The 27,856-nt window shown below is 36.5% G+C and overlaps 1 protein-coding gene across 1 annotated transcript in view; it reads left to right on the forward strand.

The window, feature by feature from the left end:
• The first annotated feature begins 1,249 nt into the window (after nucleotides 1-1,249).
• MCPH1 (microcephalin 1) overlaps nucleotides 1,250-27,856 on the forward strand; it is a 115,995-nt gene continuing 89,388 nt past the window's right edge. The window contains exons 1-9 of the mRNA XM_065730798.1: nucleotides 1,250-1,313; nucleotides 3,519-3,610; nucleotides 5,566-5,684; nucleotides 9,456-9,531; nucleotides 10,063-10,183; nucleotides 10,456-10,596; nucleotides 13,669-13,761; nucleotides 16,276-16,479; nucleotides 22,695-22,807. Of these exons, the coding sequence (XP_065586870.1) occupies nucleotides 1,295-1,313; nucleotides 3,519-3,610; nucleotides 5,566-5,684; nucleotides 9,456-9,531; nucleotides 10,063-10,183; nucleotides 10,456-10,596; nucleotides 13,669-13,761; nucleotides 16,276-16,479; nucleotides 22,695-22,807 (978 nt within the window). The 5' untranslated portion in view covers nucleotides 1,250-1,294. The remainder of the gene's footprint in view (nucleotides 1,314-3,518; nucleotides 3,611-5,565; nucleotides 5,685-9,455; nucleotides 9,532-10,062; nucleotides 10,184-10,455; nucleotides 10,597-13,668; nucleotides 13,762-16,275; nucleotides 16,480-22,694; nucleotides 22,808-27,856) is intronic.

Consider the following 27,856-nt stretch of genomic DNA (forward strand, 5'->3'; position numbering starts at 1 on the left):
ATTGTTTAGATGTTTAGAAAATGTTTAGAATTTCATAGGACAATAACCTCTTAGGGACATGATCTTCTCTTTCAATTAGGAAGTCAAGTGAAATGCCACTTTCACTGGTCCTCCCTTTTTAGATGTAAGAGAATCTGTAAAACCCTTTCTACGCATTGCACCATTCTGTATCTCTTACACTGTACTGACTGTACAGAAATCAAGCCAAGCTTATGCCATATCCCTGGTTTATGTACACCATGAAACAACAAGTCTAGCAAGTCTGTTAAGTGAGCACTTACGTTTACTTCCCTGCCATTTGTTGCCATTTGCAGGAGTTTATTTCATCACAAGAGCTAGAACATCCTCATGTATTCAAACTGGTAAAATACTAACTGCAAAAATATATTCCTACTTTATAGAAATACATGGCAATGAATGCTAAGGAGGAACTGAAAGACAATATTTGCATAAGAACTACTGACTACTCAAGAAAATGTTAAATTTTGTCATCACCAGAGAATGAAGTTCTGATAAAGCCTGAAGCAACTGTGAGGTCAAAATTTCAACCATTTAAGACAAAACTCTGTAAATTCATCATCACTTTTGGTATTGTACGTATCTGACTGTCACAAAAAGGTGTGCAACCCAAGTGCAATGTTCTTGGATAATGAGCTGTTCCATCTAACCTTCACTGTCTTCACTGACAAGAGAATCAGAGCACACACCTCTAATTGTACATTTCAGCATACTCCTATTTAAAATCTACCTAGAGCCAGAATTTTCTCTGCTCACTAATTTCTTAACATCCCAGTTTCATTATATGCTTTCTGAGTCCATCAGAAGCTCACAGCTGTTTCCTTATTCTACTCGTAACCCCAGCTTTAGGAATGGTTCTGAAGGAAGTAGCAGTGTTGCACCTTTATTATGCACTTCTGCTTCTCAGCTTCTGGTCCACCATTTTCCAGAGGAAGAAACAAGGAGCGCACACGAAAAGCTTCAGCGCAGCACTGCTTTATACAATGCCACAGCAATGCGTAGCATATGTGCACCACGTGTAATAAGGCTGTACATCATCATTTGCCTTTTAAAAGGCGAACTCCTAGAGTCAACAGCACCGTGCCCTCGGGTGATGCTGGAAGCTGTGGCCACCACACCAGAACCGTCTGTAACACCTCGCACTTCCCGCCGCAGCCCCGGTCCCGAGAGTAGGAGCAGCAGCACCGCGCATGCGCAGCAGGAACCGCCGCCACCGCGCACGCGCCGCGGAGCTGCGCGGAGGAAGTTTGAACGGTGGCGGGTAACTGTGCCGCTAATGGAGCCTGTGCTGAAAGGTAGCGGCTGGGCTCTGCGCCGGGGAGGGGGGAGAGCTGGCGGGTATGGCGAGTTCCTCCGTGCGGCCTTTTCCTTGGGGTTGGGGCCGCTGTGAGGGCCTGGCTGGAGGCGTCCTCTCCTCATCCCCGCGCGGCCTTCTCCTGCTGGGTTGCTGCCCCGCGGCCCCTCCGGGCTCCGTGTACCCCGGCGGGCGGCTTTCGGTGCCAGCAGCCGTCCTCATAACGCCTTGGGCACCAGCTCTGTGTGTCTTTGAGTCCTGCTAAATTTCTGCCTCGCTGGGCGGCCCTCTGGGCTGTCGCTTCGCTATCACAGCCGCCACCACTGAGGCCTGTTAGCTTTTACAAGCACCCATCTCGTTCAGAGCTCTTCTAGCTCAAAAAAGGATCCGGACTTTCTGGCTTTCTCTTACGTCTGTACAAAGCTGCGAAGTGTTTTCTCTGTTGTTACTTAAATGGGGTAATTAGCGTAAAGCATCCCTTTGGTTCCATGGTGGGTGCGTGCTGCTTTGAAGGGAATTTTCCAGTTTCCCAGCGTGGCCTTCACTGGTAGGTGCCCGCTGCTTTTCTAGCAGAAGCTGTGAAGGTTTTAAAGCATTTGATGAAGGAGATGATGACGCTGCTTGGTTTGAATGTGAGCACGATATTTTTCACAACAGAAGAGCCCAGCGAAAAGCTGGCCTGGTCCACTGCTAAAATGAATGTCAGTAAAATGAGAAAATTGGTATGGGCTTAAGGCATCAACATCTGAAGTACTGACAGTCACTTATTTTCATCTGAACTGGCTAAGGAGGTGCTTTAGGTTTCCTATTTCTCTTATAGGTTAAACATTGGTAGCAACTACAAAACCAAATTAATCTTTATCAAAGTACTGCAGTTAGAATGTTATTTTGTTTTATGTTTAAGAAGAAAATGGATGATATGACGTAATGAGTTGGAACTTAGTCTATGTATGTGACTCATAAAGAAGTGCCACCTACAGATACAACAGATACAATAACACTATTTGATAGAGCAAATTCTCAAATACAAAACATAGTATTGCAACATAGTTATCACCATTAGCTATTAATTTTGCCGGTGATGAACGAGAGCCTGCCTGCCACACTGACAAAATTCTGCACCAATGGAGGTGGCCCCACCTTTGCCACTGTGGAAACACACTGCTCACAGTGCTCACAGCCACTCTTTGCTCTCCATAGATGTTCAGCAAGCATCGATGAATGTCAGTGGGTGCAGGTTTTTCTTGCATGGAGGAATTTAGTTGTGCACCTTTGTTTCATACACACTTCCCTGTCAGGAAGGATAGTTAAACAGTGTTTGCTGAGGACGAACCTTTTAAATTTAAATCAAATCTTTCAGATTTTTACTTTATTTCAATTATTTATTTATTTATGAGCTCTGAGAGTCACCTGCCCTGCACTTTGTTTAAAGTTGGTACTGGTGAGCTGGCATTCCTCCAGTTTTATGGAATTTTCCTAATGCCCTGCTCAAAAGGGGAAACTGGTACTGCCAGTCTAGTTATGTCAAATTAAGTCATACTATAATAATTTTAATTTGCTTATGTCAATACATCTGGGACTGTGGGGTTTGTTTATTTTTTAAGAGTTACTGAGCCAAGGCTATTTTATATCTTAAAGAGATTCTTAATCTGATGGAGAAAGTAAGCTGCTTAAGTTCAGTATATCTAAACTTCTGTAAAGCAGCTGACATGAAAATTCATTAGTCTCTGTGATACTTAATTTCAAGGTGATTCAATATGGATAAGGGGGATTTTAAGTCATCTGGGAATGGTTACTTCTACCTATTTTCACTGAGATTTGCTGAAAGGATAATTCCATTTTTATTTCAGTATCTTCTATAGCTTGTTTTACAACAACTTATCGTAACATTTTTTATTAACTTGAAGATTAGCAATGATTAAAACCAGCCATGGAAAGATACTGCTTTGCCTATCAAGCTTGTAATGTGTTCTAAAAAGTGAAAAACAGTTTAATGATTTTCAATCTTATTCATTCCAAATAATTTTAAAGGACAGAAATACTAAAAAAAAATTCTGTTGCTAATATCTGATATGTTATTCAATGCTATTCTTGCTACTGAATGTGTGTGGACATGTATTAAAGCAAATTATTTTTGGAAAGACAATTTAACCAATTTTACTGCAGTGTACTTAAATATCTGTTGTTTTCCTTCTTCTGATTCCAGGTATTTATGCATTTGTAGAAGTTTGGTCATCTAGCAGAACAGAAAACTACTCGAAAATCTTTGAGCAGCAACTTCTTGATATGGGAGCAAAAGTAAGGAAACTATTTTGAAATAGAATAGAATAGGAAAAATCTTAATTAGAAACTTGGCTTGTTTTGCTTGTATATTTATTTGTAGTAGGAGTTTTTAAAGGGCAGGAAAGGAAAATAATCACAAACTTGAGAACAGATGATTATGCTGAAAAATTCTTAACAGTGGCAGATAAGAAATGCATATAAAGCCTCCTTAGGTACATATAAACCTCCTTGTCTATTAATATGCTATGAAGTGTTGGTCTTGCTCCATAATGGAGACAAACCAAATCTAAGGATTGAAAACCTAAGTCATTTACATGTTGCTTTGTTTTCTTTCACTTGTAGACTGCTTGTCTCCTTTTCTACAGCATTTTCTAGCCTATGTACTGTGCCGTTCTTCCACTCAGTCTCCAATAAATATGGTTTATTTGCAGTAAGTGCTAGTAAAGGACATCTAAAATCTACTGAATTCTGTACTGTCAGCATCAGGTTTTACTCATGGAAAATGTGATAAGGCTTCACAATTGTATTTTGTTGAGCTGAAAGTAGCTTGATAAGGTGGGAGGTATACATGAGACTATTGAGCTAGGTGAGACTACTGAGACTATTCACCAGGACTAAAAAGACTGGCCTTTTGCTATTTCATTCCTGGACAAACACTCCCTTTCCTTTTATTGGGCTGAGCACTGGCTTAGCTTATTCTGTTAGAAAAGAAAATTGTAAATTTTTGAGAATTTTCCACCCGTTTGTTGGTTCAAATGTACCAAATTAAGGCCAGGTGGTCAACAGATGACTTCCAGGTTACCCTGGAATGAGACAAATGAGAGGACTGTTGCATGTGACTACACCCTGACTCATGACTTCATGGTGAGAGGGAGGCCTAAGGTAGTGATGCTCCATAATTTGGTGGCAAAGCCATATCAAGCTTTAGGTCTCCTTAGCATGTGGCTAAGGAGCTTTTGGGCTATGAGTCTGATGCTAGCAGAAATTACAATGCCTTTCTATCTGGGAGTCATAACTTTTTCTGAAGGAGACTCATTGGTCCTGGATACTTACATCCTGTGGGTTTTGTCTTCTGAAAAGCAATAAATTAACTTGCCATCAGAAATATTTGGAGAATCTGAATAGTTATCTTAAAACCAAATATAAGTGCAGCATGTTGGGAGCCAAATATAATGATGCAATTGAGCTAAACATCAGAGAGCTATGCAACTACTTCTTTTTGACTGTGTTGATGAAATTTTGTTGTAAAATATGAATTGTTAACTTGATGAATTTGGTACAATCACAACTGATTGAATAGTTTTATATTTAGAAATGTTGTTTGTAAAGAATGGAACATCTAAGGCTGAAAACATTATCTTTTGGTTGTTATTAGAGGTTTGTAACTGAAGATTTAATCAGTATAAATGTCAGTTGTGATGTTAGCTATACTTAAGTTTCCTGTATTTCTCACTTTGTTTTTTAAGTGTTCTCTCACAGTTGTTTTTTAATAGCATCTGCCTTCCCTCAGAACTAAAAGTCATTCCTATTATTGATAATTAGTTTATGAGATGGAGTTACCTGTATTCTAAGTCTTTGAGTTCTTCACTAAATGAAATATATAATTGACATTTCTTTGGATAATGACAATTAACTTCTGTACTGGAGGTTTCATAATAATTTTGAGCTACTTAATAATGTTGTAAGATTAGTGATACAGAGAGAGTAGGGAAATGGAAAAGAAATTATGGAAATAAATGCTACTGTATCCCTCTAGCTTGTCTTGCATTGACTTGACTAATCAGACATGCGCTTTGATTGCTTCAGGCTTTTTGGAAAGACAGGAAAGATCAAAGCAATCTTTGACATACCGTTTAGAATAAGTTCTTATGCTAGCGTTTCATGCAAAAAAAATAGACCACTCCCATCGTGTTTCATTAATATTTTCAGATTTTCAGACTCTAATATGAGCTCTCTGTTTACTTCTGCAGGTTTCAAAGACTTTCAACAAGCGTGTGACACATGTGGTCTTCAAAGATGGACATTCAGCAACATGGAGAAAAGCACAGAATGCCGGTGTAAAGATTGTTTCTGTACTCTGGGTGGAGAAGTAAGTACTATTGAATATAATGAATGTGACCCATTCCAGATAATGGATTCATGTATTATTTTGTTTTAAAATGCCCTGTTTTTTCTTATGTACTTGTAACATTGTTAAGTCTATGAATAAATGCTTATTTTCCTATGATATTATTTCTATTATAAAATGTGTTACTTCCACAGAAAGATAGTGTGCTATCTATTGAAAATGAGTATGTTGAAGTAGCTGCAGGGTATGTTTGTTTGGTGTTCCACTCCTTTGCCCTCAGATGGCATGCATAGGCAATGAAGACCAGATATTTACATTGAATTGAATTCTTCCATTTCCATATGAAAAAGCACATTTCATCAGGGACAAAAATAAATAAAGTATTTGTACTGTTTCTGTACTTAGTCCCTATAGACAGAATATCTCATAGCAAGAAAGAAAAGCATCCGTATGTAGTCTGTCTTTTAAGATGTTTGTCTGGCTCAATATGGCACTGCTCGAAGATTCTTGACTACCTTAACGAAAAAGTTATATTAAAAAACAAAGCAACAACCAAAAATTTCAGCCTCACTGAAATTTTGTTTGTTGTCCATAGGTTCACCTCTGTGTTTAGGAAGTAGCTGAGGTTTAACTTAGATTTCTGGTAAAGTGTAAAAGCACTACTACTTTTTAAGAATACAAGTTATATTCAAACACTCCAATTGATAAATTGCTGTGGTGATGGAAATGAGAATATAAATGACGTAAAAGTTCCTTTTCTTTATCAATGAAGTATTACATGCTTAGAGAAATGTCAGTCTGAGTAAGATAAAGCAACGCTGTGCTCTGCAGCTTTGAGATTAATCTTCTAAGCCTCAAGAATCTAACTCTGTCAGGATGCCAGCACCAAATGAAAAGTTATGAGAGGCTCTAGAAGGAAGATATAAACTGTTCAGCGGGAAATAAAAAGCTAGTATCTTCATGACATTCTTGAACGTATTCTTAACATCAGGGCAAGGTTTTGGTGTATGTCTTAGTTGTAACCAGAGAAATCATCTGTTATAGAGATGCACTGTATTGAGGTGGGAGCAGTGATGATAATGATGGATGAATCGACTTCTCTGCAATCTTCTTCCTCTGCCACACATCCCTGCTACTGCTGCCTGTGCATTCCTTCTTATCCCTCAGTTTGATCAGCAAGCCCTTGCTCAGCCATGGCTGTTTCCTACCTCTCTTGCTTGGTTTTTGAAACATGGAGATGTGATCTGAGAAAGGCATCCTTAAAGGCATCCTTACAGAGCTGCCAGCTCTGTTTCACTTATTTGTCTGTAAGGACGTCTTTCCAGGGGATTCCATCTAATCTTTAAACAGCTGGAAATTCACTCTTCAGAGGCTCAGGGTCCTGACTGCTCTTTTCCAGACCCATGACTTCCAAGATCACTGACTCAGACAGGGTGTGGTCACTGCAGCCCAGAATGCCTCCAGTCTTAACCCTTTAATGATGTTGTTTGCACTGGTGAGCAGCGTGTCCAGTAATGCTTCTCTGATCAGTTTGTCTAATTCCCAGTCCCGGAAGTTATCCTCAGTGCACTTCAGGAGTCTCCTGGCTTGCTTGCAGTCCCCCATGCTGCCTTCCCAGTAGACATCCAGATAGTTGAAAACCTCAATGGGAGTAAGAACTGGCAATTGTGATGCTTCTGCTAGCTGAAGCAAGAAGGCCATGGATATGTTTAGAATGTTGGCAGAAAATGGCATCGAGAATGACTGAAAGTATAAAATGATTTTCTCACAAGATGTGATTTGAGGAGACAAGAATTCTTTGTCCTGGAAAAGAAGTGGTAGTAGAGAGTCAGAGATTCCTCTTCCATATGGAAACGAAGGTTTATATGGAGAGGCTGAATAGGGAACGAATGGGAATGAATATATTGTCCTTTCCCTAGTAGAAGAATTGGAGAATTGGAGACAAGTACAGAGAAAACTGTAGATGTTTTTTGCAAAACGTTGTTAGGCTGTAACTCCTTCTTGCAGAATCAATATAGACTGAAAGGATTTATGTGGATCTAAAAAAAACCCTGAAGCAATTAAACAGTTTTATCAAAAAAAACAAATACGGTATTTCCCCAGACCATCCTTATACTGTGAATCTGTTGAACATAGCAAAGCAAAATAGAAATGTTTGTCTATTTTCTTATATGCTTTTGGGTATCGTGATATTGATTCCATGTGGTATTTAATCCAGACACTACTCTTTGATATTTGTGTTCTAAAAACACCAGACAAGGAAGCAACTCATCAACAATTATTCCAACATTTCTTGCTTTATGCCAAGTATTCTCCCACTTAACAGCTGGTGAACAACTACTTATAAACTGTTCTGCGTGTACTCTACTGTTATGTTCTCCTGAGCCTTTCATAGGAACATGCCCTTGGACTTGAAGAACTGAAATATTTGCTTTTCTCTTAGAAAATGGAGCAAATCATTAGTGTCAGGGCCTATGTGAATATTGCCTCTTATTTAGAGTGTTCTTCCCGATGACCTGCCTGAGAAGAAGCTTGTGGTTCATTAGCATGCTTGAGTGTAAACTGAATAAATACGGCTCCATTGTTTAACAAAAAGTAATGTTATCCAGAGAAAATCTGAAAAATGAGATGACTGCTGCAATTTCAAACTATTCATAAATCAAGAGTATATTTATTTAAAAAACAAAACCAAACAGGTTTAAAATCATTATCTAGATTTAAATAATAGTCACTGAAGTATAACAGGTTGATTATCATCTTTATTTGGTGCTCCATACAACTCTAAACTCTGTTAACAGTTTAACAAATATTCCTAGTGGTTTGTCTCTTTTCCTTTGTGTGTAAATAATTAATTGTAATTGTATTAATACGGGCATTAAAGCAGTTTGACACTAGGTGTCACTAGAATCACAGTTTTGAACGTCATCTAGAGGCATTCTAGTTGTCTGCTAAGTTTCTCTCTTTTCTATAACCAGTTTCACTACAGAGAACATGGTTCAAGAACAAAATGCTACCAATTCTAACTAAAATATGTATTTCATTAATATACTGTTAGTCAAGGTCTTGTCTCAAAACCATACATAATGTGCAGATGTACAATAGTTATGTATGACATTCCAAGATAACACGAGTCCCACTGATCTCAAGTCAGAATTATTAAAAAGGCAATCGAGGTGTAGAGTATCAGTTTGATTATTTTTATTTTCTTAATTAAAAAAAAAAGTTTTACATCACCACAAGGGGCTGATTTTCATATTGCATATACAAAGAGAAGAAAACTGAAACTCATCGGTAGAAGAGACTGAATCAGATGAAACCTACCTTCTCAATTACCAGAATAGGAGCGTTATCCTCTCTTATTTTTCATAACTAGAAAACTCTTATTTTTCCAAAATAAAGTTTAAGTATCTCATTAGCTAGTGACAAATGAAAATCTAGAATCCCCAGAAAATACAAGGCTAGATTTTTTCATGTGGATTGGGCCAGATTGAGTTCATTCAGTGATTTTTTGAATGTGTGAGGGAATAACGTATCAGTGAGTATCCTTGAGTTTTAAAGCATTGCTGCAGCAATTTAAAGGATGTTATTAGGACAAAAAATTGTATCATGTTCTTCATTTGATATGGAATGTATAGTTGTTGGGGTTTAGGTTTTCTTTTTGTCATTGCAGTAGTTATGCTAAGAATACATACTTTGAGTTTAATTATTGCAGAGCTCAAACAGTATTTTTTTTTTCTTCAGTAAAAGTCCTCGGTCTTAAAAACTAAAAACAAGCTCTCTTTTATTACACAGATGTCGAGAAACTGGAATACGTGTTGACGAATCTTTATTTCCTGCAATATACAGTAATGAAGGGTTACCACTAAAAGTGAGTGAAATTCTAATATCCTGACCTGATTTGACAGCATTTGAACTGTTGATCATCAGAGATTTCTGTAAGCTGTATAAGTAGGTTTTTAAAGGTAATAGAGTGTTTATAGTGGTATATAAAGAAGTAAAGATTTAAATGATGTCAGAATGATCTTCAAATCCAAACCAACTGACTGCAGTGTACCTTGTGTTTCATTGAGTTGTGACAAATACTTAAATCCTGATTTTGAGGGGGAAAAAGCATGTAACTTTTGAGCAGTAACGCTGCTGCAAACAAAAAAAAAAGTTGATAGCTTCATCTCCATTTTACTAAAATCTGATTTAAACTGTTAATCCATTATAGTTTCTTATTGCAATTTGTTTTGGAAAATGTTCAAGTTCACAGTTATCTAGAACTCTTAAAGAGATGATTATAAATAAGTGTTAAACACTGATAATAAATACTGCGTTAAAATGGTAGGCAAATAGGAAGTCAAGTTACTTTGGGCAGATTTTAACCATATTCTTAATAGTTTTACATGTCTTCTAGCACAAATGTATGCAACCAAAGGACTTTGTTGAAAAAACTCCAGAAAATGATAGAAAGCTGCAGAAAAGACTGGACCAGATGGCTAAAGAATTAGCTAAACAAAGGATAGAAATTAATGCAGGTAAGAATTCCTTTGGACTAGTACTCAGATATTCTATATATTCTATTTATTTATAGCAATTAAATTAGGTGGTTTTCTGATGATTTTTGGTGTTTTTTTTTTTAATGCTTTTATGTATATCACTCTAACAGATAAAATTGATTTACATTTTACAGAGCTGTATGCAAATTTGTGTTTGCAAATTCAGAACTCAGTCTGAAGCTGTTACAGTACAGTGTTATTATAAGTTATTATAAATTACTAATGTACAAATATATGTTTTTTGTTTGTAGAAACTGATATACCAGTTTTACTGTTTAAAGATGATGGTTCACTTGTGTATAGCCCTTTTTCTAAAATAAGAGATCAGTGCAGTGAAATGGAAAGAAGAATAAATGAGATGAAGGAGAAAAGAGAAAATCATTCTCCTACTGGTAAGAATTTAAACTTTATTTATGCATGAGCATGCACAAATGGTCACTATTTTTATTTCTGCATTTTTTTGTTGTGCTTTTTTGCTGTCTTTCAGAATTACTCCTACCATACTTTTCTTGAAATATTTTATTAACAAGAGTCAAATGAATATATCTGGTTAGAAATTTGTAAGATAGTGTTGACTGATTTAAATCGTACTAATAATTATGTGGGTAGCATTTTGCAGGATATCAGTCCATTAGCCCATAACTCATTTGAAATGATCACTGGCTGTTTAGAGCTTTGAATCCCACTGAAGTGCAAACAGATACTCATACATAAAATGATGCATGCAGAAAGAGTGGTGCTTGTTTCTTTTACAGTCTGGAATTAGAACTGTGGCTATGTCCTTTGTACCTTGTCCTTTGTTTTACAATTTGACCTGAATGCCACTTAAATATAACAACTGAACCTAGAAGTTGAGTATATATTTTTTTTCCTTCTAAGTCATTTGGATTTGAGCTGAGCCTAGAACCTGTAAGTTTTTAAAACTCATCTCTTGTGTATATTCTGTGCTTCGACCTCCGCAGCTGAAGGGTCACTGTACATATTCCCTTCCTCCCAAGTTTTGAGTAGGTATGAGTGCCGTTTAGCTTTTTGTTTCTGTATTGAAAGGGACATAATATGACAAGGAATACAATTTTAACAAAATTGAATTTCTTAATCATAATATATTTTAGGAATACGGATGATTAAAACAGATTTTTAAGTTTGAAATTTGATATTATAACTTGGTTGAAATTTACAGCAAGACTCTAAATCTTATTTCCTATTAAATTCTAATGTGAATGCTATAGTTGACGAAGACTGCAATGTTATTACTTCCAGGCCAACAGCTTAAAATGGAGTTCCAAAATGCTAAGACAAGTGCTGAAGAGTGGGATTTAAATAACAAAAAAAAAAAAAACCTAAACGAATAAAAACAGTTAACTTAAAAATGCAGATCCTGGTGAATTAAATCTAGACTTGAGTTTTCAAATAATTTATCAGTACTTGTTATCATCTCACTGTAGGGAAAAATTGAAGTTAAGTTTAAGAAGTCAGTCAAATAAACTGTCACTTTATGCCTCCAAAAGAAGGCAGGGGAGGTCGTGCTCTACCAACATGGTAGCCTTCCATGATGTCATTATTGGCTGGGTGGATGGGGGGAGAGCAGTGGATGTAGTCCACCTTGATTTCAGAAAGGCATTTGACACTGTTTTCCACGGCATCGTTATAACAAAGTTGAGGAGGTATGGAATAGATGAGTGGATGGTGGGGTGGGTTGAGAACTGGCTGACTGGCAGAGCTCAGAGGGTTGTGATCAGTGGCGCAGAGTCCAGTTGGAGGCCTGTACTGAGTGGTGTTTCTCAGGGGTCAGTGCTGGGTCCGTGTATGGGAACTGTTGAATCACGGCCTGAACCACTGATTGATCACCTGAGGCAAGCACTGAGTCAGCTGCAGGGGCACAGGTGAAGGTAATGTAACTGTGTGATTGGAAGGGGTGGAGCCTGGCTCCACCTCTACCAGACCCTATTTAAGGGCTGACCACCACCAGGGAAGGATCTCTTGTTGGAGATCTCTCCCGTGTGGAGTCATTGGTGAGCCTCAACCATCATAAAAGGTGAGCCAACCTTTACTTACCAGTAGTCTGTGTACCATCTATATAAAGCCTTACGGAAATATACCATCCTCTGCGATATTTCCTCTGAATTCCATCCTTTCGAATTATCCGCTCTACAGTCCAGTCCTGTCCAACATCTTCATCAATGACCTTGATGAGGGGATAGAGTCCACCCTCACTAAGTTTGCTGGTGATACAAAGCTGGGAGGAATGGCTGACACACCTGAAGGCTGTGCTGCCATTCAGCGAGATCTGCACAGGCTGGAGAGCTGGGCAGAAATGAACCAGATAAGTTTAACAAGAGCAAGTGTAGAGTCTTGCACCTAGGGAGGAATAACCACATTCACCAGTACAGGTTGGGGGATGAGCTGCTGGAGATGAGCTCTGAGGGGAGGGACATGGGTGTCCTGGTGGATGATGGGTTGGCCATGAGCCAGCAGTGTGCCCTGGTGGCCAAGAAGGCCAGTGGCATCCTGAAGTGCATTAATAAGAGTATGGCCAGCAGGTTGAGGGAGGTGATCCTCTCCCTCTACTCTGCCCTGGTGAGGCCTCACCTGTAGTATTGTGTTCAGTTCTGGGCTCCTTGGTACAAGAAGGACAGGGATCTCCTTGAAAGAGTCCAGTGGAGGGCTACAAAGATGATAAAGGGCCTGGAACACCTCCCTTATGAGGAAAGGCTGAGAGACCTGGGTCAGTTCAGCCTTGACAAAAGAAGACTCAGAGGGAATCTGATCCATGTCTATAAATATTGAAGGAGTGGGAGGCCAAGGCACGAGACTGGACTTTTCTCAGCAGTGTGTGGTGAAAGGACAAGGGGAAGTGGCCACAAACTGAAGCACAGGCCTAGATGCCCACTTGTGCAACGTGGTCTAGGAGGCTCCTTTGGCAGGGGGGTTGGACTTGATGATCTCTAGAGGTCCCTTCCAACCCCTACAATTCTGTGATTTTGTGAAAACTGTGGAAGAAAGTTATAGGAACAGTTATACTTCCATGAAGAGTTAAATCTTATTTCTTTTAGCATGGCTTGTATTTGTTTTCTCTTGCAGTTTTAAGGTAACATTTCCAAAGGTTTTGAAAAGCATTTCTCTTGTATGGCAGCATTTATACTAGCTGCAGAAGGTATCAGAATATTTAGTTAAAAGATCTCAGCTGGCTTAGAAGTGTCCATAATATATCATCAATAGTTTTCTTTCATTCTTTCATTTCAGGAAAAAATGGCGCTGAGTTTTCTAGGTGAAATTTGATTCATTTGTAAAATTAATAATTTTTCGTGAGCATATAAATTTGAGATACTGTTAAGCAGTCTATAATTAGTTGTGAAAGCAGCCACATCTCTTAAAATTGAACTGTTTTGAGATATGAATAGATGCTGTAGAAACCTGTATGTCTGCACATAGAGATGACTAATTTATCCTTTGCAAATTCCTACCTTCCCAAATGTTTCGAACACCTCCATGCTGCTCACAAGGAGACTGCCCACTGTCTGCCTGTTTAACTAATTCAGAAGGTGCATTACTGCAAGGTAACTCTCAACATTATTTACATGTTAGAGAATTTAAACTTAATACATGATCTGTTTATCTTATTTTGAGTAGTGATAGATTTGTACACTCAAATAGGATTTCATATGTTTGTTCTATTGTTTATTTTTCAAGTTGAATTATCTTAGTTTTCTCCTAATTGGCAGAGTATATAGGATTAAGAATTAAAGGAATTGGAGTGTGAAAAGTCATAGTGGGTAAATATGGTGCCTTACTGCTGTGTTGCCTGTGTCACTTATTTGTGTGACAAGTAATTCTATTCCTCGTTAATGGCTTCTTGTTTTGGTATTCGATCAGTGTACCAATACAGGAATCTTGTGTAGAACATAGCTTAGTGGTGTGAAGTGGAATCAAAGAGAACTGAGTGAAAAATAGAACTTGTAAAAGTGTCATGTCTTCCAGATTTTCAATGGAACAAGCTGGAAACTTAATGCATCCTTCAGTTTAAGTAGTCAGGAATTGACATATGTTAAGGTTCTTCTACTCAACGCTTTAGGCGTTAGTGCCTGTGTTTTGGTGTAGTAGCAGCACATAAGGCAGAGAGTGATTGTGAGAGCTGTTAAGCAACATCTGTGGATTTCTTAACAGCATTAAGAAATAATGTCTGCAGTGATTACATAGTGCATGTCTCCTGTCAGACAGAACAAAAAGAAAAGTTGGATTTCAGTAGAAAAGTAAGAGTTAAGAAGTCAGCCTATTCCATTCTCCTCCAACAGTAAACTTTTATTTGTTTATTTGAAGTGTTGTACTGACATCATACAGAAAATCTGTTATGCTTACGTACGTGAGAACAGGGGCAAAATTATACATAGCAGTATCCTGACACAGCCAGGTCTGCTTTCATGCAACTTTAGGAAGAAGCAGTAGCTTGATCCTGGAAGTAGCCTAACTATACCACCAAACTCTTTTATCTTAGTAAATTTGGTGGTGTGCTGATAAGGTTAAACATTGATTTGAGCACTTTACCTGGAATATGCCCCTTCAGAATTACAGCTGCACAATAGATTTTAATATTACAAGGGTTGCTTTGAAAATCATGCCTTCTATTTTATTATGTTGGACCATGACATGAGATGTTGAACCTTCTCATCAATGCTCCATTACATTTTGTTGCCATGTGGCAGATGGCAGCAGAGGGGCAGTCTGACGAAATGGTGTCTGACATAGAAGTGTATATGCAGCAAATGTGCATCACTGAATTCCTCCAGGCAAAATAAATGACACCTAGTAACATTCATCAACACTTACTGAACAGTTATGGAGACCAAACAGCGGATGTGAGCACAGTGAGGTGTTGTGTTTCAGCAAAGGTACCATCATAGCAGCTATGAAATACTGTGTCACCTCCACTAGTTCAGATTATTATGAGTGTAGTATGCAGGCTCTTGTTTGTCTCTGTCAAAAATGCATAGCTGATGATGGTGACTATGCTGATAAATAGGGTTTTGTAGCTGAGAATTTGCTCTGTAAAATAGTGTCTTCTTTGTATCTGTTGTAGTTTGCATGGAAATAAATAGGAGGTTTTACTTTTGGAGTGATCTATATCCCTGATAACAGCGTAGTTTCCATCTCCGATATGCTATCATGGTGACCTTTTTGTTTGTTTGCAAGGCTCTTGAGAGTGCATTGGATGACATTTCAATTCCAGCTTAATTTGAGGACTGAAATCAAGACTTTTTCAGTTTTTATTTTGGGTATCCAACCTTGTCATGTGATATCTACCCTTTCATTTCCATATATTGTGTTTTTTGAGAATGTACCTAACTATACCGTGTGTTTAACTTGTTATTTATATTTATTGAGCAAATAAGATTGTGATTTCTTCTAAAATCTACAATAGCACTCACAAAGGAAGTACTGCTGAAACTTTGCACTCAGCATACATTTGTTGCAGTAAATGAGTATAGAACATTGTATGGAACAGCTGGATACTTAAAATAGTATTTTAAATCTAAGATGTGAATCTATTTCAGAGGAATTTACTGTGAAGAGTGATAAGTGGCTCCTTTATATCACCTCCTAAAATTATTTCTTTAGAATAACTGAAAGAAATGTTATATTTTTCCACGTTCTGTTTGGTTTTATTACAGTATATTGATGCATGCATTATGATACCACTGTGTATTTAGTTTCTTAACTGGTAAAACGTCAAGATGATGAGTGGTAGGAAAAACAATTGTTTAGTTGCCAGCTAACTCTTATCAGTATAAAATCATGCTGCTTTTCTCACATATTAGATTTTTTTCTCTGCATTGTTTTAAGAAAGGATTTGTGATACTTATTACCACATAGGAATATAAAATAGCTAAACCTATTGTAGCTTCTGATCAATATACTTGGTTTCTGTTTAGCTTTTAATGGCTTGGCCACATAGCATTCAGATAAGTGGCTACATCCTTGCTGCTTTTCAAAAATTTTGTAGGTATTTTACTTAGAAAATTTGTTCTCCTTTCGTTTTCTTAACTGTTTATATTGCTACTTTCCTTACTTTACAGGAGAAAAAAAGGAAGACTGCTTAAACTCAAGTTATGATGATTTTTTTGGATCTGATACATCAAAGAGACAGAAAAAAGAGGTAGAAAATACCTGCAGTACTCAGACTCGTAGTCATGTTTCTATGAATGCATCAGTGAATTCTCCCTCATGTGGCTGTGACCAGAAGAGTTTAATCCAGAACCAACCTAGCAGAAGAAGTTTAGGTAAAAAGTAGATTTCATGGAATACTTTGAACAATAAATTATATTTAGAAACAAAAGATCTAGAGAAGTTTTCAGAGCGGTATCATAAGCGTGAAAGGGCAATGACTACTTCAGTTGCAACCAAAAATTATCTTCTCCAAATCAATGACTTGGTTCATATCACTCCTTCCCAAAAAGCTGCTATGTTAAATACTGTTAACAGTGCTTTGAATGACAGTCTCTCTAATTTGCTCGTGGGCAGTGAAGTTTCTTGTGAAGTCTTACGGGCATGGGCTCAATTGATAGGAGTTTCTGGAAGCTACATACTACTTATAAGAAAGGTAGAAAAAAGCCTTTTACAGCAAATTATGTTTTAGTAAAGAAAAACTTCAAACTAGCTAAACATATACGGAGTGTGCTATTAAATTGTACGTCTGATGGTGAAAAAGCTGAAATTGCAGAAGATTCTGATTTTATGAATAGTCTGCCTCAGTATGCCAATGCCCATCCTACAGAGCCAGCATCAATTACTGTACTCACACTACTGGTAAATCTGTACATAGAGACAGAAAATGAAAAGATGTCAGCTCAGCTTCAATAATATCCAATCATGCAAAGGCCTCAGTGAAGGAGCTAAGCTTTTATTTGTTGTTGCAATAGCGGGCAAGCACCCCCTTGTGGCGGAGAGGAAGATGCACACTTAATCGGAAACATTTCTCGTTGATATATTCTTTTCTCATATCGTGGGGAGTTACTTTCCTGTTCCCCTATGCTTCTGACCAAGTACTGGGTCCTGCACTTTGGCCACAACAACTCCAGGCAATGCTACAGGCTTGAGGCAGAGTGGCTGGAAGACTGTGTAGAGGAAATGGACCTGGGGATATTGGTTGATGCTCAACTGAACATGAGCCAGCAGTGTGGCCAGGAAAGCCTATGGCATCCTGGTTTGTATCAGAAATAGTGCTACCAGCAGGAGCAGGGAAGTAATAATTCCCCTTTACTCAGCAGTGGTAAGGCCACACCTCGAGTACTGTGTTTGGTTTTGAGCCCCTCACTGCAAGAAATATATTGAGGCCCTGGAGCATGTCCAGAGAAGGGCAACAAAGCTGGTGAGGAGTCTGGAGTACAGGTCTTACGAGGAATGGGTGAGGGAGCTGGGATTATTCAACCTGGAGAAGAGGAGGCTGAGGCCTTACTGCTCTCTATAACTATCTGAAGGGAAGTTGTAGTGAGCTGTGAGTAAGTGTTTTCTTTCTGGTAACTAGAGATAGGACAAGAGGGAATGGTCTCAAGTTACATGACAGGAGATTCAGGCTGGACATTACAAAATACTACTTCTCCAAAAGAGTGTTCAGGCACTAGAATGGGCTGCCCAGAGTGGTGGCGGAGTCTCCAACCCTGGAGGTGTTCAAGGAATGTTTAGACATTGCATTGAGGGTCATGGTTTAGAGAGAACTATTGGTGATAGGTGGATGGTTGGATTGGATGATCTTGTAGGTCTTTTCCAACCTTGGTGATTCTATGATTCTATTGACTAGGTACTCTAGGCTTACAATCTCTGTGACACATTTGCTAATCCATTTTTCCATCTGAGGTCTATTACCAACCTATTATTTTTAGGATCTATGTAAGTTTCTATGGATACAGGAGGGCAGTGTTTCTTGAAGCTGTTATACCTGTTTTATTCTATGCCCGTCTTCCTTACTCTCCTCTCTATTTTTCCTTCTCTTACTACTTATAAAAAGCCATGTTTAAGAAGAAACCCATATCAGAAAATTTCTAAAGGTTACTAAGCCCCAGTTCCTGATTTATGATACTTGTGTTGTGCTAGCAAGCATAAATTTAATTATGCATTTACATTTATTTAGTAGTCTTTCCCTTGTGTTTTCCTTTGCAAAAGCTCACACTATTCACGTTTGATCATGGTGGGTGTTGCTCGAGCCTTCAAAACTGGTGAGGGGCCTGGAGCACAAGTCTTATGAGGAGCGGCTGAGGGAGCTGGGATTGTTTAGTCTGGAGAAGAGGAGGCTCAGAGGTGACCTTATAGCACTCTACCACTTCCTGAAGGGGGGTTGTGGTGAGGAGGGGGTAGGCCTCTTCTCCCTGATAAGTAATGACAGGACGAGAGGGAATGGCCACAAGTTGCGCCAGGGAAGATTTAGATTAGACCTCAGGAAGCATTTCTTTTCTGAAAGAGTGGTCAGGCACTGGAATGGCCTGCCTAGGGAGGTGGTTGAGGCACCATCCCTAGCGCTGTTCAAGAAGCGTTTAGATGAGGTGCTTAAGGACTTAATTTAGTAGTTGGGTAGAGATAGTGATAGGAGGATGGTTGGACTAGATGATCTTATAGGTCCTTTCCAACCTTATGAACTTATGAACTTATGAACTTCTAGATTAATTTCTTACCCTGGCCAGCACATCCTAGTCTCTACTCTTTTCTGCAGCTCAGCATATTTCTTGTGAAAAACAACCTGTGCAGCATGTATAACCTACACAGACAATCTACATTAAATAAAATTTGTTATTTAAGGGACAGAGCAATTTTTGTTTCACGCTTAAGAAATCATTCACTAGAAATATTAAAGGATGACTGTGTGTATATCTGGGGGATTTGAGCTGACCTGGTTTTTTGGGTTCTTACATCTGTGTACATCAATATACAATATTTAACAACCAAAAAAATACATGCAAGTTTACATTATATAAGTGTACACCCACAAATGTATGAACCCACTGAATGTCTTTTATGCCTCATGACAGTGTGCTGAAAGATGATCCTTCATTGCTATGTTTCCTAATGTCAAAGAATGGCGTTTTCTTATTAAACAATTGAAAAGAAAAAAAAAGGAGAGGAGAAAATGCATACAACTTTAAAACTTAGCTATGTCAATTAGTTTGAGAGTTAATTTTAAATGATGAAATCTAGTGGTTAAATTGATAAATTGATATCGTTATTCTAGTATGTTATACTTTTATTTCCTCACTGGACAACTTGTTTAAGCTCACAGATTTTGGAGGAGAGGATTAAGGAAGGGTGTTCAGCAAACAAAAGTTACCAGATACTTTTCCTTTTGGTCCTTTCTGGTTATGAGCGAGCAGTCTTGAAAATTGAAGAGATCAGTAATAAAAACTGAGTTGTATTTTCAGTTTAGTGGAAGAAAATTGAAGTTGTGTTTTAAACTTCTTTCTGTGACACTGCAAGATGTAATCATGGATATTTATTAAATATAGGTTTAATATGTTCTGATACATATTTTCCTTGAATTATTTCATGTTCATGTTAATTACTAAATAAATGGTAGATTGCTTTTTTGTTTGTTTGTTTTGTATGTTCTGTATGATTTGAAAACGTGCAAATCGTATATTACTTATAAAAGCTAAAGAATTCTTTTCACTCATTAGGTATGTTTGAAGTGATCAAATGTTCAGTGTAAGATAGATTTAATATCTGTATATATTTAAATGTCAAGCATTTTTCTTGCCTACATTTTAAGTTAGTGGCATTCTTACACAGTGTCCTTGATGACAAGATGTAACATTTGATAAGCATTCTCTTTACAGACTACTTTCACTCTTTGATTTTAATGTAGAAATTGTAAGTGCTGAGTTTTGCTTGTCAGTGCCTGGACTTGTAGCAATTACAAGATGAGCAAAATGCCTGCTTTCCTCTGTCATCAATATAAGCTTATGGATATATCTATCTGTGTCACCAGTATTCAGAAGTTAGTAAGTTAATGTGTTCATTGGTGTCACAAAAATGAGGTCAAGTATCCAACTAGTTTTATATTATTTCCCTTTTTTTATGTTTAAAAAAAAAAGTATATTTTAAAAAAATGTGGCCCACGCAAGCCATAAAGTTAAACACTTATGTTATGCATCAATTTACCTCAAAGTCCGTTCTATTTGCTTACAGATTTTTTAGTAGGGCTGATGGTAAGATAAATTGGCACTTGAACTGCACAATTTAGAATAATACTTAGATTTGATGAATTCCTATGACTTAACGTCAAAGCTGCAACAATACATAATACTAGGTAAAGAGTTAAAGGTTATTCTTTATCGTCCTAAAGTCACTTGAACTGGGACCTTGCATTATTTCCAGTCTCACAAGAAAATTTAAGGCTTAGCTGAGTGAATTTAGATATTTATAGTGAATATGGGAAGCAAAATTATCTTAGTTGGCCAAAGGATATGAAGATCAATTATTGTTTAATAGATGTCGTTAAAGATTAAGATAAGGAATTAGAAATATCATTGTTACTTAGTACAAAAATGATCATGTTTGATTTAGATGAATGTGTTTTACCTGAGGTTCTCAGTCTAGAATATCAAGATATGTGTTTAATGATTCTAAAATATGGTGCATATCTTTAAAAGCACGTGTTTGAAAACTACCTTAAATGTTTTTCAGCTTTGGAAAAAGGCAAGCTAGGTAAAGTTAGGGTGACTAACTGTAGATAAATTCGGAATAGTAGATGTGATATAACTTAATTGCAGTGACACTTCAAGATATTCTTAAAAGAGAACACTGTAGATAAAACCTATAAGAAATATATATGACTTGACTGAACAAAAACTAGCCCATGGTACCTAACCATTATTTGCTTTTTAACTCAAAATGTCAAATGAATTTTTGAATTTAATATTCTGGTTCAAAACTTCTCACTGATGATAAATGATCATGAATTATGAGCAACTTAAATTGTAAATTTAAGCCACTCTAGTTTGTTATTATAGTCCAGAGACCTCTAGAGTTACGAAGATGCTGATACCAGCAACTGAGCAATGTTTCACAATTTGGAGACCTAATAACACAATGCCATGAGTTTGCTGAGTATCTGGATTAGATTTGTGGATAATGAATTGCTTCAAAAAGTTCTCTTGACCTCATGAGAAATGCCGTAGGAAAAGCTACTAAAGCTGAAAACCTTACTTGTAATTAAGCAGCTGCTTTGAAAAATAATTAATTAAAATGTAATAATAAAAAAATCCAGTTTTAGGTCTGCATACTCCTGCTTGGGGTGAAACAATAGAGTCAATAATCTGACATTTTTTGTGACTCAATCTTTTATTTAGATTGAAAATAAATGTTTAGTAGTAGCTTTTTAAAATCGTTTCTCAAACAATTACATTTATATTTCTTAGCTTCTTTTTATTGTGTGACAAGATCTTTCGTTCTCTTGCTAGCAGTCTTGCTCTGTGATTGAAGCTGATGGGCCTTAATGCAATACCAAATACCTAGGTCACTTCAAAAGTAATGCTTTCTGTTTATTTCCATTAAATAAAACAGCCAGTTAAACTTCTAAATGCAGGTAATATTAAAGTAAGAGCAGGCTTATCTGGGAGGAATGTAGGCCACTTCAATCATTATTAAACTTTCTTTAAACGATGTCGTGCATTTCTTTTAAATGAAAAATTCATGAATGTCCTAACGGATTCAGTTGAATTAAATTTAGGAACAACGATCTACTTTAATCTTCAATAATTAAAATTTCATCAAAAGATAGGTCAAAGCTTTTTTATCTTATGCAAGCAAGTTAATTTCTCGAATGAATCCAGAAGTTTTATAATTTAGAAACAAAGTTGACAGATTAGACATATATGAATTTATCCTGCTTTGGAAGGGAAGGTCCCTTACAACCTCTACAATTCTGTGAGTCTGTGAATTTAAGTGATTAAAAATACTGCTTTTGTCATGTATATTAGATTGCATTCTTGTGAGTTGTGCCTTTTTCTAATTAACAGAGCCTATACTCTTGCGTGCGCTGTCAATACTTGTCTGATCACAGCTTGTTTGATTTGCTTACAAACTGTTGTTTGAGAACATGTTTTGGACCCTCAGGTCATTTCAGATAAAAAAAAGTGATCTGAAAGTGCTCATATTCCAATAAGAAATATAAAAATATAGTACCAATGCTTCGAGCTCCAAAATATTTCTTTGTGTATTCATAGAAATTGTGATGTTTGAAACATAAAGTGATGTTGCTCATTCTCTATTTGTGATTAATATACAGTGCTCCAAATACTGGAAATCACGATTAGTTTTATAATTAGTTTATTTAGAAGATGTGAAGGATAAAGTCAAGTGCTTGTGTGTCATTTTATTTCCATAGCTGAAACAATGGAAAAAATAACAGGTGCAAATTTTTAACTTAGATGTTTTTTAAATTGTACTGAGCCCTATAAAGTGTTAGCTTCATTTCAGGTTTCTAAATCATAATATGCTTGATTTCTAGGTGATGAAAATCAAGTGTCCAAGTATGATGTTACTTATAGCTCTTGCCGTGTTCTTAATGAACAAAAGATTAAGCACAACAGGAGGGTAAGAAAAGCTAGAAGACTTCAAAAGGTCAGTTTAATTGGACATATTGTTTGTTCTGATCTTTTTTGGAGAATCATTGAGTGCCTTTGTACCTACAAATAGGATATGCATGCATAATATGATTTTTTTTAGAAAAATATTTCTAAATCTTACTGTCTTTGAAGTATTATGTGAAAGGTGTTCAGAAACAATGCATGTAACTGTTAAACTCAGCTGTCTGGAAAATTGTGGTGGGAGTCATGTCACTGCTTTTTTTTTTTTTCTCTTATGAATATGCCACCATGGCTCTTTCTGAAAATAAATGTCATATTTCTTAGATTCATTTATTTAATCATAAATTTAGCTAAATCTATGATTTGAGTTCAGTTTGGATAGGAGCAAAAGTTTTGAGCAGACACAGTTACCACTGTTCAACTTTTTAACCATCTTGAAGATAAAATATTATTTTCCATGGCCTAGTCATCTGCTCTTGGTCAAAATTACAGTCTGACTTCCTGCCAGCATCCCATTACTTGTTACTTTTTTTAAGTTGAGCTGTAGATGTCCCTGTTCATCACAGCGTAGTTTGACTAGATAACCTTTAATGATCCTTTCCAACCCTAAGGATTTTATAATTCTGTGGAAGTGTTCACCTTCTTTTTCTAAGTATATACAGTCATACTAGTTGCATGACTAATAAGAATTATATAGAACATACAGATCTAGAAAGTTGATTTATGTCCTACGATAAACAGTTTTAAGACTGCTTGCTCATTAAGCTGAAACATCTGTCCAGATGTTTCATTGCCTATAATGGAAATATTATTAAAGTTGCTAAGTATATATCCATGAACTGTGAATGGCCATAAGGCTGTCTGTGGGAATGGTGCTTGGAGATTTGTCACATTTATTGGCACTCATTCCCTCTTCTGAGTAATTACACTACAAGACTGTTGTATCAGAGTGCTAGTTTTCATTTTGTTTTCTTAATGAAAGATCCCACATAACTATCACACAATAAGGAAGAACAAAAGATGGTAAGAAGGTATTTTTTTTATTGCTACTCTTTTTCAAAGAAGAGTCAAAACTTTGGCTTTACAGATGAAGGTGGGATGTTTTAACTTTTCTTTTTCCTTGTTGCAAAGCCTGCTTTGTGAGGTGTTTAATAGTAATAAAAGCTAAGCAGTAGCTGGAGAAAATTCATATTCACTGTTTTCAGATAGCTGCCTTCATAGCCATCCATTTCACTCAGGTGATTTGATCTGAATGTTTGTAACACAGAAGCATATGCTTTATTTCTTTTTTTAAGTGTGTACTATAATTATAAAGGTTTCCAATTGCAGTTTTGCAAATTAATATTGAGACAATGTTCTTTTTTTCCCGATTAAAACATTAAAAAACTTTACAAAATGTTTTGTTTAACACATCGATTGACTGCACTGAAAGCACTTCCTATTTTCTCTTCCTCCAGCAATTGTCTGTTAGTTTATGTTAAACAGTTATGAATGGTTAAGGTCTTTTGCTTGTAATTTGTATGCATACATACATACAAAATTTGTAAAGCCACTGTAGGAGACCCCTAGGAAGTTATTACTGAAAAAAGTTGTTACAGGATATGTTGGATTGAATTATGCTAAGTATCTAAGGTTTTCATAAAAAAAATAAATTGCAAAGCTTCTCTGGTACCAATCAAAATTCTTTCATGAAACTTTCTAAAAACAGACCAAGCATAATGCAAATTTTTAATAAATGTAAACATATTTGCACTGGCTGCAGCTTAAATATTGTAACACTTTGCCTGGTGTTTGATGAAGTGACAGTGAAGTTACATAAAATATTTCTTCAGGCTGAAGCAAAAATTATATGAGATTATCTGTGCACACACACAGATATATATATATGTATTTAAATATACCTTCTGGAATGATAATATTATGAAGGAAAATGTCATTTCCTGTCTATTTTACATGAATACTGTTTACAGAAGTGCAATTATCTGGAGCTTTTCTGACCTTAAAAAATTAATATCTTACATTATATTCATTGCAGAGTATATACCATCTTGTGTTAAATTGTTACAATATAATGCCTGAGATTATAATACTTATGTCCTGGGAACCATTGTAAAATGTGTTTTGTTTGTTTAAGTTCACTACTTAGATGTAAGCCTCTTAATTTGGGTAGCAATGTAAAATTTGTAGTCGCTTTTTTCATAGAAAGTTAGCAACCTAATGTCTTGAAGAGCACTCTGTGTGTTTACTGAATGAAATTCCTAGACAGTGTTCAACCTGAAACTTTTACATTTGGCATTATTATTCAAACTTATTCACTACAGTGAATCCATCAGATCTGGTAATGAAAACATGAACAGCTTTGATGTCAGAACAGGTGAAGCAGATTTACTTCTATACTTAAATTTTTTTGAAGTTGTTCAGACAAGGGCACAAACTATTTTTGTCGAATTTGAGGGTAAGGAGCTGCATGGCGGGTTCATACTGATTGACTTTGGAATTTCTGTTGCAGACAAAGGTGTGAGAAGGAGAATCTTCATTACTCTGCTTTTCCCTTACTCTGTCTTTCCTACTAGAAAAACTAAATCCCTGGCTTTGCCAGGTAAACCTATGAAATTGCAGAGTGCTGTGAAATCTACCCTTTGTTGAAGAAAAGTATATGACATATGGATTGCTTTGTTTTGTTTTGTTTTAAATGTGTTAGCTATTATGGATGCATGTAGAAAACGGAAGATGTCAATTAGTTGTGAAGTGTGTCAGCATTAGTCTGAAAAGTCTGAAGCTGCTGATCATCCTTAGTTTTGCCAACAGAAGTTCTAGGGTTCTTTGTCTCTGAGGGAAACCTGACTCCCAGATGTGACACTTCATTTTATTTTTCTCTTGTTATAGCTTACATAATGTGTTGGTTTGTTGGTTTTTTTTTAACCTTTTTCATGATAGTTTTGATTTGGTTAATGCTGGTGTATTTCTCACATCTGATTAACACCAAACCAAAGGTCTTGTTTTTAGTCGGGAAATTGTAACTGTAACTCAGTTTGCAGCCAGAGAAAACTGGTAAAATGACATTATCAAGAACTGATAAATGAAGTAGGGCCAGCCAGAAAGTAAATTATAGCTTTGAGTATACACTGTTTAAAACTGCTGAATAGAAATCATTCACTACAATTACCAATTATTCTCAGCTGTGAATCACAATTATATGAATGGAATAAATTAGCATAATTTATAGATTGATTCTAAAAACAGCTTTAAAGTTTTGTATCCTCTCCTTAAAACTTTCCTAGAAAAAAACAGTGAATTAACCTGTCTTCATTATTCACGTGCTGCATCTGGCTCTTTTTTGGCTCCTGTACTAGACAGACTGAAGAATGTGACTCCTAGAATACAGCTGTTAAGATCAAAAGTGTGTGTAGGAGTTCTGAATCTATCTCAGAACCATCTGATGGAGCTACAATAGCCAAAGAGTGAAAGGGCTGGAAGAGTATGAGATGGTTGGCATAATGCCCTTGTACTCTTCATTGCATGATATTTGAATATGGATGCACTTTTTTGCCTTTCCCTCCCATTAAAAAAAGATGCCGTTTATCTCTGGCACACTGGCCAAACCACACTGGGTAAGCATCTTGTTGATTTCTGAAGCTGGAAGTCTTTTTCCTTCACCCATCACAGTATATATTTGATCTTAAAAGTTTTCCAAAGCCCAATTCTTTCCGAACTTGTCAACTTAAAGATGTAAGAGAGCATTAAGACTCAGGGTATACATGACTCAAAAGTGATATCTATTGCTTGATGTCCCTTCTTGGAAGAAACCAGAGATCTATGTTCTTGACCCAAACACAAAATGAGTTCTCTTTTCCTTAGGCTGGAATGATCTGTAACATTCAGAAATGTAAAACCATTCCTATCAAGTAAATTTGTACCAGGAATGCACTTTATTATTGATAATTGACCTGGAAAAGCATATTTTTTCGTCATTTGTTGCTTATGACAAACAACTCATGACACTTTAGGAAACAGTATACAAAATCACTTTGTTGAAAAGCAGGTTGTACAAAACAGGGCTTTTTTCTTCTTTTCCTCCAGCTCCAAGTAACACCTGCTTAAACTTAGAAAAAAAAGAAAGAAATACATTATGAGGTTGGGTGCCTCTTTTGTGATGTAGAACAGTTAACACAGGAAATTTCAGTACTTGAAACACAGTGTGATAAAATTAACAAATACTGCTTTCTTTGAGGAATTGAAATGCAAGTTATGTGTTTCATAGGATCTTGTTGACAGATATTGAAAAGAAATAATGCAACTGCAGTCTTAAGAAACATAAAGAGGAAAGCTGAAGCATGTAAATGTTCTATAGGTGTCCAATACATCCTTCATTGCAGACCTAAATTCAGAAATAAATATGCTCTGATTTAGAAAACAGATATGCAACTCCACTTCAGAGACAAATGATAAATTTAAAAAGCTCCTATTCATTTATAACATATTTTCCAGAGTTGTATTAATAATAATTCTGCTTCAGATGTGCACTATAGAATACATAGTGATGCTCACCAGATGTCTTTTTGATGGTGAGAAAAGAAAACACTAAAAAAATATTTTGCAATTAAAGAATAATGTAAAATAAAACCAACGCAAGTAGCATCAAAATAAAATTGCACAGCAAGGGGAAAAAGCAATTAAATTGAAAAATGTGCTACTGAAAATTAAATCAGTTTTGCTAAGTTTTCTGTACACAACTGTATTAAAGAGAACTGCTTGTCAAATGGAAGCAATAAAACAATGTTGTCTATTTAGAAAATGAGGGAATCACAGAATTGTAGGGGTTGGAAGGGGCCTTTAGATATAATCTAGTCCAATCCCAACATGACTTCTTACTTTCAGAAATGTGCAGTTCTGAATGAAGATGAAAAAGTAATTTGGAAGAAATTAAACTTATTCCAATTTCTACCTACTGGATGCATGCTTCTGCATTCTCAAGTCTCTGAATGGCACTGATGATACAGACAGAATGTCACCCAGAACATTCACTCTGCCATCTTGTTTGTTGTGTGTTGTAGCATAAACAGTATAGTTCAAAAGCAGAGTT

This window comes from Cyrtonyx montezumae, unplaced genomic scaffold (genome assembly GCF_038088225.1).
Source record: "Cyrtonyx montezumae isolate F1298 unplaced genomic scaffold, pur_monq_1.0 scaffold_13, whole genome shotgun sequence".
Classification (NCBI taxonomy): domain Eukaryota; kingdom Metazoa; phylum Chordata; class Aves; order Galliformes; family Odontophoridae; genus Cyrtonyx; species Cyrtonyx montezumae.